At 38.8% G+C, this 12,139-nt stretch overlaps 1 protein-coding gene across 2 annotated transcripts; it reads right to left on the bottom strand.

Moving 5' to 3' along the window:
- Positions 1–6: 6 nt before the first annotated feature.
- plgrkt (plasminogen receptor, C-terminal lysine transmembrane protein) lies at positions 7–11,044 on the bottom strand. Of its 2 annotated transcripts, none has more exons than XM_080510546.1 (5): positions 10,725–11,044; positions 10,406–10,499; positions 3,151–3,281; positions 2,064–2,173; positions 7–1,148 (listed from the first exon to the last, which is right to left on the bottom strand). In XM_080510546.1, the coding sequence occupies exons 2-5, from the start codon at positions 10,484–10,486 to the stop codon at positions 1,024–1,026; spliced, it is 447 nt and encodes a 148-aa protein (XP_080366672.1). In that variant the 5' UTR covers positions 10,487–10,499; positions 10,725–11,044; the 3' UTR covers positions 7–1,023. The 2 variants fall into 2 exon arrangements, with proteins under 2 accessions (XP_080366672.1, XP_080366673.1); XM_080510547.1 differs by having other exon boundaries at positions 10,868–11,044.
- Between the last annotated feature and the right edge of the window lie 1,095 nt (positions 11,045–12,139).

Raw genomic sequence — 12,139 nt, 5'->3', positions numbered from 1 at the left:
GAGGAAAACAGCTGGAAGTAAAAGTGATCTTGAAATGTCAGTGTTGAGATTCTGTACATTGTTCCTCAAAAAGTAAATCCAATGTGACTCCAAAATGAAGCCTCTCGGAAGATAAATCTCAGTGATCCAAACAGAGCACGGCGCTACGTCGAAAGGCACCGCAGAGAGCAACTTGAACTGGATCAGTGAACAGTGAACGGCCGCAAACAAGTGAGAGCTTCGAGACTTTGTACCGAAGTAGAAACAGCTCAGAAACAGCTCTTTTTGTATTAACATACTGCATTTCAAATTATTAGGTTGTGTCTGGTTGATGCTGAAGTATCATTTTAACTATACAATGCCAATAAAGGCAGACTTGAGTCTCTAATGCCAACTATTCACTTTTTCAAGTGTTTACCTGCTATTTACCTTTCACAAACAAAAAGACTCCCCGTGCACAAAAACAATGAGCTTTGATTGTATGAGGAGCTTTGTCCTGTTTTGTACTTTCAACTTGTTGCTTCTACAGTCAGACGGTTATAATAGCATATATATCTGCTATAAACACATGAATAGGAAATTGAGTGTTTCAGTACCTTGGTTGTATCCCACAGCCCCGTTATGTGATCAGGAGACTTTCTGCCCTCTCGCGGTCCAACAATTCTAAATGCAGCTTTAATTGATAAACAATTATTAATTATTAATATGCTCATGAACTTGATTTATAGCTTCCCGCACCGGCTGCATATTTCTAAATCATTTCGCTTTCAATCAGCATCTGATTAAGCCAATTTTCTTTATGCGACCCGCAAGGAAAGTATTTGGCCACTAGAGCACCCATCGTCACAAAACCCACAAAAACATGATTATGATTATACACACTGATATTGATGATAAGCACACTTGAAATCCATGATACAAAATTAGTGCAAACCATGGATTCTGAGAGTTCATGAAGGCAGATAATATTTGTTTTCCGCAAAAAAGCAAAAGCAGCTCAGGTGAATGCACCAAATGGACGACAGATTCATCAGAACATTTGTGTCATTTCTCCAGGGAGGTGAGGTGGCTTTGAGCACGACGGGCCTTCTCTATGCTATCTAAGGTTGGAATCCCGTGAGGCATGTCCAGGCGGCCGCGCTGGGACGTCATGATATTCTCAGCCTCCCCTATGCAAAGTAAAATGAAAAAAATGAAAGAAAAAAAAAAAAAAAAAGGTTTGTTGTTGTGCTGTGTTGAATCAGTGTGTGTGTGTAACTAATCATCAAGTAAGCAGTGGGTGGCTTTTCTTTCAGATCAGTGGGGTAAACTATGTATGCTACAACTTTATAATAGTAATTATTAGGTTTTGGCCACTCGAGGCACAATACAATCATCGGTATGTAGGCATGTACACACAGCAAACAAAGACTTGGGGAAGTTGTTGATATAAATTAACTTGCTGGAAAAGATTTATTCATACTAACACCAAGAATTAAACTCTGTACGCTCACAAGAAAAGCTCTAGTTTAGAGTTCTTAACCAAACTAATGAGATTATTTTGACCAGCCTACAGACAAATAGGAAGAATTTGAGTTACAAAAGCCGTTTCTTATGATGGAATTTATTTACTGCACTCAAATACACAAAGATGGAAACAGGACATCATTCATACATTTGGTAATGACAACGTGAAGCTGTAAGCTGCATATTTATTGTTGTGTTAAATGATGGGCGTGCTGTTATTTGGTGAAAATGTATTTTGACAGTGCAAAAGTATGCCAAGTTCATTAAAGAAGTAATTACAAAAGAGCTTTTTGTTATTTCATTAATTAATTGTTGTTTCTGTTCAAGGGTTTTAACCTAAAGAAGCTAAAGATTCGAAAGAAGTTAAAGGCGACCTGCTACAACAAAATGAAAGAAATGTGTGAAAGAATCCTTGCGTCTGAGTAAATTCCTGTCAAATGTCTTCCGAGTGGGTCTCGAGTCCCATCAAGTGTAGGACAGTTAAGAGAGCGCTTGACATTTATTATAGTGTGCTGGACACCAAATACATAATATTATTGTGAAGTGATCGACTATTGAAAAGGCGTATGCAGCCTTACCTCTCATTCGATGAATAAATGTCCCGTAGGCGGTGTCCATCTGGTAGGCAAGTATGAAACCAAGTGGGACGACCGGGGCGAACAGGGCTGGTCTCTTTTTTTTAATGGCACTGAGGGAAAAATTTGACAAAAATAAGACTTTTTCAAGGTCTTTTCCCATAATTGAAAGATAAAAGGGATGTAAGCCAAGAGGATGCAGACAGACGGCACGGGAGGTCACAGGATTCAGATTCAGGCTGTGGTCACTTTTCCACTGAAACTCACCCGTTTAAGCACATTTTTGAAAACGGGCCGTCCTTTGACATACTTCACATTTGCAGCGGATCCAGGTTCAAATCGCATAAGAAAGGCTGCTTTGAACCTTGACCTGCTTCCAACGTTGGAAAACTGAGCTTGCGCCACATGCCGATTAAACATCTTAACACAAACACTGCAGCTGACACGTGGATTTAGGATTCAAGAGATGGTGGTATATTGTAAAAAAAAATAAAAAAAAAATAAAAATGTGTCTGTTAATTTGATTTGTAGGACATGTTTGGTTTGTTTCGACGTCACTGGTTTGTGCTGCGACACGTTGAGAGAGGCTTCTTTGGGCCACGTGAAGTGAGAGAAATTTTTATGTGGTTTTAATGTCACCTATGGCGAGCGCAGGTCTTCTGGCATGACTGAGCTGGAAAAAGGGACAAAATGTGTGACAAAGTGATGGTTTTATATAGAAGCTGTGAAGCCTCAGTTCAGTGAGAATGGCATTTGACAGGCGTCACGCCCAAGCCAAAACAGGTTTTCTCTCATTCAGGACTCAACGTCTGTGTGGAGGCAAAGTTATGCAAGCAAAACATTAAAATGGAGAGTGAAGACTTGATCTGAGGTCAGAGTTAAGGTTTGGCTTTGGGCAGGATGAGGGAACAGCAGTAGCTGAGATTCAGAGTGAGTGATTGTGTGCGTGTTGTTGACTATGAAGGAAAGAAAAGCTAAGATCCTATCACTGTAATTTAAATTTTAAGTGATAATTTTTAATGTGAGGCATGAAAACACTGCGTTGCATGTTGACAACCGATCACTTTTGCGCGAGTTGTGACAAACTCACCCGACGGTCATTCCCACCGCGGCCACCGTGAAGAAAGTGCCAAAGTACTTGAGAAACTCTCTGGACCAGGCGATCTGCATGGCCATCTGCCTCTCTCGCATCTGGTTCTGCAACAGTATCTGACGCTCCATCTACACATCGACAAGGTAAAAACAGACGAGACACCATCAGACAAAATGCATCTGTGAAACCAACTGTGCGGCCAGGCAATGCACATCTGCAGATAACACTTAAAACATCGGTGGATTTATAGGCAAATTAACCTCAGGACAATAATGTTTTTTGTGAAACCAATATCACAATAAATACCAATTTGCGTATTGGTACAGTATAGTCTTAACATCTAGAACAGATTTATAAAGTTTCCATATTAAAAGGATGTCCACATTGTGAAACATTGCAGTCATGTTGATGAGCCTCGCAGTTCAGTCTCTGCGCAAACGTCCTGCATAACAATCATGCTGAACATGACTGAAAGCCTTTTTTTTTTTTTCTTCCTTAAAATGTTAACATGTCAAAAGATGAGCTGCTCATGCTCCACGAGACATTCCGCTCAGTGGTGCTGCAGTGCTTTATAAAAAGGACCAATCAGCTGGGTGGATGACTTATGTGGTTGACAAATTATAGCATGTTAGGGAAACATGCATGCCACTTGAACAGATGTTCTGCACATATTGCAAAACGGTCTAAATGAGACTAATACAGGTTTGCCTGTTCACTTTCTATTCTCAGATTTACATTCACAAAAATGTTTAAATAGAACTAGGCAGTGTTTATGACAGGGAGGACGGATGAATGAATGTATGTATGTATGCATGTATAGAATAAGATGGACGCCTCCTGTATTCCCTTGACCTTGTCAGGAGTATTAAAGAAGGCAATTAGCTGCTGACTGAAATTAATACAAATCGGTTATAAAGTAGAAAGAAAAGCCTAATATCCAGAAAATGTCTTTAACTGCAATCATCTCCAACACGTCACCAAAAGGTAGAAGTACAGTAAAAGCCACTTTGGTTAACGAAGCTCAATCAACTCTCAAATCTAATTTGATTTTTAAGTATGCGGTTATGTTGATTGTGGAGAGTGTGATCAGCAGCAGTCAATACAAGTGGCTTATTTTTCTATTGTAACACTCGAATATCACAAAACCCTATAGAAAGCTCTCACAAGATTTAGTTAAAATAGATATTAATGCCACATTCTTTGATGTAAACAAAAAAAAAAAAAAACAACGTTCGGTGTTGTCTGTAATTTCTTAGCGAAAGTGTTGGGTGGAGTACAGATGCCATTCAACATGGTTTCTACACAAACCGGTTAGAGAAGATGGAGCGGTATATCGTGAAAGTAATTACTGAACCAAACTGAAGACAATCTCATAATGCCAGGCAAGTCATCGCTGCTCTCTGGGCGGGTGCTTCTTGTTTTGACTGAGCAAAGAGCCGTCGAGTTTTGAGGGCCGTTCTCAGGGACATGGTGATGATTTGTCAGCAGTGAGCTTCGCTTTCACGTAGAAACTTGCTCCCCTAACATCCAGGCCACCAACTGAAAAATATTTTGAAATGATCCTACAATCTTAAAGCAACTGAAAAACATTGTATATGCAGCGACAATTAAGTTTATAGAACTTTATATAGAGAGGGGACAAATTAAACTACTTTCCTGGTCGCATTTCACATAAAAACTTTTTTTTAAATGAATTTGGATCATTTTTATCCAAAGAGGTTCAAAACGTTCAGCTGATGGGTTAATATGGCTACATCAAACATTTCCAGTCATAGCTTTTGTGTTCAAACCAAATCTAACCTAATTCAATTTACAAACAAAACCTGTTGAACAAGAAATTATGTATTTAATCGAACAGTGATCAATATCCTTAAAAGTCTGAATCAAGTAAAAAAAAAAAAAAAAATCATAATGTCGAAGTGAACATCCTAAACTGGGAACATTGGTGGAAACTTGTTTGAGGACTTTCTGTGGAAAATTAGACAATCTTGCTCTTTGTAAAATCAACAGGTCTGACTTTGCTGCTACAATCTCAAACAAGGAAGAAGCGACGACTTTTTCACTGAAAGCCTTGTGCTCTTAGGTAAGATTACAAAGTATTAGAAATCGCAGGAAATACTTTTTTTTTTAAATAATCAAATCCACTTGACGGTGGCATCCGCTGAGCTAATTCATCGAATTCAAGGATGACTCATTAAAAATGAACCAGGTTGAAACTGAAGCTAAAAGCAGAAAGTGTTTAATCATATATCAATAATGTAATCAGGCTTCGAACGGATCTTTTTTCTGAGAAGCGCAAAGGGGAAGTTCCACATTTGCACACAGCTGCTGTGGTCTGAGAAGATGATAAAAATTTATCGCGAAGAATTTGTGATGCTATTTGAGGTCAACTCTCACAGACTCATAGTCTCTACCCCCTCTGTCTCAAAACAGAAAAGAAAGGATAAATAAACTGGATGTTTTCTGGGAAAGTTTTAATAAGGAAACTTGTTTCACTAGATCATTGGACAACTGCTCGGATTCTGATTAGATTGATAGGAGAAAAAAAAAAGAATCATCAGAATTGGCTATTTTGAGATACACTGTGATAAATACCAGTTGGAACCAAATGGATTGTTTTCTTTTACAGCCAAATAATCATGCAGAACCTAGAAAATAGGTCTACATTGAAAATACAATAAGATTTAATACAAGATAAAGAACAAGACTAGAGCCAATCTTGTTCAGATGGACTTGTCTTCAAGACTGAATGCCTGTGATTTTTAAAACACACTGGTGTTGATGCATAAAACAGAATTTAAAAAATAATAATAAATTCAGCGAGAAACTTGCGCAAGAAACCACATTACAAAATATCCTGCTTTTTCTGCTACTGACATCTGTAGAAAAACTGCAAACATTAAATAATTATTTGTTCCATTTACACTGAAAATTAAAAGGCAGAGCAGATCAGTGCAACATTGTTTTTAATATCTCACCATTGCTATGTAAGGAGATAAACAAATATATGTACACACCAGAAATTCCTGTGGATAGTAGACAGCTTGATGCAACTGACTCAGAATATGAATGAATGGTGCTCCATAGATTTAAGAAATGTGTGATTTGAAGGAAATAAAATATAGTAAACGGAAATTTTACACAAAAACAGGGTATTTTCTCATTTATGTCAGATGGTTCCAGAGTGCACATTTTGCATGCCATGCGTGAGGGAGTGAAACAAGTGCAATTCTGGCGTTTTAGTTTGGGTTTTCAATCCCATTCATGAAGTGTCTTTCACTCGACATCTGGTTTGGTATCGATGCCGCTTATAAAAGAAGGGTTTTTAAGATTTGTCCATTACTGCACTGTGTTTTTGTTTTCAGTTTTGCACATAATCATAATCTTTCTGGAGCTGAGGTTCGTATTTCCATGTGCAAAATGATCATTGTCATAATGTATTTCCTCGCTTGTGTGTGCTTATTTCCCCTGAAGCATAACTCTGTGAAAAACGAAATTGACGTAACGGCAAAAGCAAAGTGTTACTTTTAACTACGTAGACAAAGATGTTGTTGCTTTTCTGGTCATTCGGGACACCTTCAGGCGAGACTGGACAACCGGCGGAGGGTGACGTGTCTCTGAGACGCTGACAGGAAACGGCTAGTGGTGGAAAAGTGAGAGGATGAAATGAGCCGCTGTGAATCCACTGACAAAGTGAGAACAAACCCAAGCGGAAACCAGGTGGGGAAAGTCGCTGACATTTATGAAAGCTGCAAGCATACGCAAGGGTGGGACGGTGCTCGGAAAGAAAAAAACAGACATGTGTGCCTATTATCAGGGTCTACATACTTTAAAAGAGTTGAAAGTAGCGAGAAAGAAACTGAATAATGATCTCCAAAACAACTATTTGGAGTCACGTGGTGCTGGAGCCGATCCCAGGCGATTGTGGGTGACGTCAGGACACACCCAGGACAGGTTGCCAGTCCATCACAAGGGCAAACACAGAGAGACACATGGCTGTGAGCGTGAGCCTGAAGGACAATCATGTTCAAAAGCAGGGACTAAACCCAGTGTGATTTTACAAGGAAAGTCACAAAGGCCAAGGGTTAAGCCTCGAGAGGATAGAACAGCTGGGAGTTATATTCGGTTTATGGATTCGCAGCAGATATACAAGAAACTTTCATAGTTTAATCGAGGTTAAAGCTTTCTCCTCATATTGAAAGGGTCTTCCTGTGGGAAGTTTCCACTTACATTCCATAAATAATATGTTTCAGGTTCATTTTTGACCACAAATTGCTCACAGGTCTGACTCAAGTATGGATGACTGCGTGTCGGGAGGGAAATCGGTCCAGGGTGGAACCAGTATTCACCTGCTAAAACGACACGGAGTTCGCTGCAAACCTCAACTCGATGAAGACGATAGACGAAACAATAGATGGATGTTTGGATGGTACGACTGTGGGGATCTTTAGGCAATAAAAACAAGAACTACAACTCTTTGCCCGCAGAAATCAACTGTTTCACATATGAATCCATTTAATATGAACGTGCGAAATATCAAAGGGAATTCATTCATCCTCAGTGTAAAGACGGTACACGCAACAAATCAGAGGCCCAGACAAGCCTTCTTCCTGCACCTTCTCCATCTTGTTAGATAATAAACCGGAACCGACTGGCTGACATCCTACACAAATGTTTGTCACACAATTGTCGTTTTATAATTTCATGTTGCACAAACCTGGAAGCTGTACAACTGGTTGTTTCTGACCACTGAGCCCGAGGACGCCGACAAAGTATAAAAGAAAACTCAAATAAGTGTGCATGACGGATGTTTGACATTCATCTTTGAGGGGGCAGCTTTATTTTTCCAGTATAAACAGTCTGTGCTTGTGTCTGTAGCTCTATCAGCCTTTGCTGGGTCTTTTGAAGATTATTAAAACAAACATTTAAAGATTAAAACAACAAAAACTAAAGCAATACAGATTTTTGACATTTTTCATAATAATCTGAAAGATGCTGCTTTTTTAAAAAAAAAAGACGTGTTTGCATATCAAAGGGAATTGATTTTAACTTGTGGCCCGCACTCAATAGCAAAGTTAATTTTTCCATGTGAAGCAGTTTCTCTCCTCAGTTTATTATGGTGACGACTTCCTAAATTTAAGGAGAGAAATGTTTTGTCCTTGTTTGGTCATTTCTTCCAGCCCACATTAACATGCATTTTCCCCCCTTCAATTTATCATTCTATTCAGCTTCTGCTTTTAATTTTGTGCTATACTGTTCATCTTGTATTTTCAAATATATTAAGTATTCCCCAGAATAGATGCAGTACAATAATATACATTAAAAAAAAAAAAAAAAAAAACACTGATGGAGATCTTTGTCCAGCTACATTATACATACACCCACATATATTCAATGACTGAATAAAAATGCACAGACCTATTATTACCAGCCAATAAAAGTGAATAATAACCTTCGTTAAAGTTATTTCTGAGGTGCCATTTAGGCCGACTGAAATGCGTCATCGCCATAGCCAATGAATTTAAAGTAATAACATGAGATGGGGGGTCATGATTGCAACACAATGGCTGGTGAGGCCCACTCGGCGACAGAATGACAAGGATCAATTAGTTGTGACTGCTTCGACTTGAAAACACCGACGACCAGTCACTTTTGAGATCTTAATGGAGGGTAGGGGCAACAGCGGAGCTTTGTAAAGATATTTTAAAATTGCGGGGCTCAGTTTGCAGATGTCAAGCGATGATCTGAATGGTGAAGAAATAATGTATGAATTTCCCGTATTGCTACAAGTTTTGTTGCGGGAAGATCTCAAAGGTGAAATTAATTAATTCAAACAAAAAAACAAAAAAAAACAAGGTTTTTTTTTTAGTGTGAACAGTAAAACAGTGGTAGAAGGTTGTGCTAATGAGAGAATGAAGATCAACTATAGAATCGCATTAACATCCACCCTATGAGTCATCATCACGACTTGATTGCACACGCTCTGAAACTCAAATGGCAGAGCTTCATTACAGACGTCCTGTTTACAGCTGCGACAGCGAGGGGAATATCAGGGTGCAGACTTCACAACAAATATTTGGGGGTCTCCGTTGCATAATATCATTCACTTTATGACTGTCACACATCCCACCTGCCGCTCAGCAGCTTGCAGACACAAATAAATCACAGAAAATTGGCTGCAAGAAGGGGGGGGGGGGGGGTGTTTTAATGAGAATTTGTTTTTTGTTTTTTTAATAATGAACGCAATAAAACCCATGCTTTCTGAATGGAAATGATTAGATTGGAACTCGAGTGTGTATTTCTGGCCTCATTGGGAGCCAAGGAGGAAAAATATGATGCCAGACTGCAAGGAATGATGTATATGCGTAGATGTGAAAGGACTTTAATAGGACTTTAACTCATTTGGAGGTTTTTGGTTTTGTCAGAACCATTTTTTTCCACAGGCGTTGGCACTTCTGCTTAAAATAGAAATGTGTGTACATTACTGTACAAGTGCTTTATGAGTTAATGTGGGTGGTAGATAGCTGAAAGAGTATAACGAGTTTATCACTTAATGTAAGTTGGCAAATGATGCATATAGAGAGAAATCAGCATTTAGTAACAAGCACCAAAGCATTTTTGAGAACTGTGCATAGATCTGTTTTAGATCTCTTCATGTAAACCCACACACACTTGATTATGTCAAGATCAGGACTCTTTTGGGGCCTCGGCATTACACCAGGGCCTTTCCTTGAATGGAGCTGGACTTTTGGGATCATCCTTCTGCGAGTATAGCCCCAAAGATTTAAAAAAAGAAAAATGCATTGTATTACACCTGTCACATTTTTTTTTGCAAAACACAGAATGTTTCTATTAAATAATGGCTACTTTTAATGGCTTTAATTATTTGTTGTTATTTTTTTCTCTTTTGAATACATGAGTCTACAGATGAGTCTACAGACACCATAACTGTTGCAACAGCTACAGACCACATTATGAATAGAGAAATTATGAATAGAACAACAATTTTGTGTACATAATGTATGCACTAACACTGGAATGTTTTCATTATGCTTGTGGGTGTAGAAGGGGAAGGAACTCTCTCTGCATTATAAAAAGGTTCACTCTTGTGTGTGTACAACGGGGTTCTCCAACTTTCTTAATTGTCACAACGCGTCTAAATGCTGACGCTAAATTGCCCATCGGTGTGAACTTTTCCCTTCGATGGACTGAATAGATAACACGAGTGGTTGTAGCTCTCAACTTTACTCACCTGCAGCCTTGAGTTGAAAGCCATGAACTCTTGCTGCTTTTTCAAGTTTTCCTCCATGTGGTTAGACACCAGCGAGCCCATGCTGGAGTCCTTCCTGCACACAGTCAACACATGAGCATCACACACGAACTGACAAAATGAAAATATTACCTAAAACCCCACTGGAGTCATGTTTTCTCACAGCGCGGCCGGTGACTCAGATAAAAGCAACTGCATTCACCGCTGGCCAAATATTATTCAGCTGCTAATCATAATAAACAACTTCACGAGAGCTTTCTAGGTGCAAAGTTCGTAAAGAACGTGTGCTAATAAAGCTCACCTGAATCGAACAGCCGCCTCTCCTGAGAATTGAAGGCTTTTTAAACCCTGAAATATGTGGTGCGAAACTGAAAGCAAAACGTCAACGCAGCTCTCGCTCCTTTAAGGCCGCGACATGAGCGATAAAGAGAGGAACCTACACACCTTGGGTTTGTGAAGAGAAGGTCAGTATCAATGCAATCGAGATCAACTGCGGCCGGAAGTCGACGAGCAACTTCCGAGCGGTTTCAGTCACATTTACCAAAAACACACCAAATGATTGGGTCGCTTATTGAATCATCAGCAAGTCCCGTGGGAAAGGTTGAAAATAACAGTGTTTAAAATCAGAATTTCAGCCGAAGAGATATCTTATCGGTAGACAGTCTTGCGCGTGGCGTTGACGCAGACGCAGACGCAGAGCGAAGATAGTTCGCGTGCGACGCACGTCATGTGCGTATGACTGGCTTTGAACGGTTGAGTTCGTTATGTAATGGCGCCCTCTCCTGGTGCATATGGATCATTTATTGAATATAACCCACTCGCTTGAAATAAATTCGTTGTTTAAATGAATCAGAGTGAAAAGTGGTATATGACATCCGGTCCCCAGGTCATCAATCAAGCCACCAGAAAACGGATCCACCAATCAATAATCAACTAATGAAACATTTTATATACACACCTGCTTATGCAAGTTAATGGAAATTTAAAAAAGAAAAGAAAGAAAAGTCAACTACAAAGTGATCATTACAACTGAGACAAATAAACCTGAATTAAAAGAATCAGAGCACCAAAATAGTGTTTAATGTCATTGTTAAAAAAGCGCATTTCGAGCGTGTGCCACATTGTGAATATATAAAGAGGTGGAAAACAGAGAGAGAAATAAGTGCTTTTAAACTGTGGTAAAATGTTTTTTCCGAATCTGTCTTTTACTTTTATTTTATTTATTTCATTTATTTTATTGTACTAATCCCTTTGGGGAAATTTCTTCATCTTTAGGGTAGAAGTTAGAAGAGTGGGATCCACGTACCAGGGTGGGACCTATTGTGGAATATATGTTATAGAGTAGAAATAAATCAATAAAAATTATTAGAATCACCCGAAATCAAGTTACATATTAGTCAGCTCCATCCCATAAGAGCTCATTATAAACCAAGCTATCATATCTCAAAAGAAAGCAGCTAAAATCAACAAACTCCAAATAATCTTGACGATTATGCTCTGCATTTACATTACTCACATTTATGTATGTAATATTGGTTTTCATCCATTTTATGATTCATTATGACTGTCCATTCAAATAATTATTTTATTTACCTTTCCTGAATGCCAAATGCTTATCTGTGTTTTGAATGTGGAGTTTTATTGTGAATGTTGTTGTTTTAAACATTTTTGAAAAATTACCATGCCGTAATCGCAACTTCTTTACCTGAGATTTAT

The sequence above is a fragment of the Blennius ocellaris genome, assembly GCF_963422515.1.
Source record: "Blennius ocellaris genome assembly, chromosome: 15".
In the NCBI taxonomy this organism is placed as follows: Eukaryota; Metazoa; Chordata; class Actinopteri; order Blenniiformes; family Blenniidae; genus Blennius; species Blennius ocellaris.
This window is presented reverse-complemented; position numbering and strand designations above follow the sequence as displayed.

Excerpts from the sequence above, each read along its gene's own strand:
- plgrkt (XM_080510546.1), bottom strand. The coding sequence starts at position 10,486 with ATGGGCTCGCTGGTGTCTAACCACATGGAGGAAAACTTGAAAAAGCAG. Across the intron at positions 3,282-10,405 it reads CTTTCAACTCAAGGCTGCAG|ATGGAGCGTCAGATACTGTT; the intron begins GTGAGTAAAGTT and ends GTCGATGTGTAG. Across the intron at positions 2,174-3,150 it reads GCGGTGGGAATGACCGTCGG|TGCCATTAAAAAAAAGAGAC; the intron begins GTGAGTTTGTCA and ends TTTTTCCCTCAG.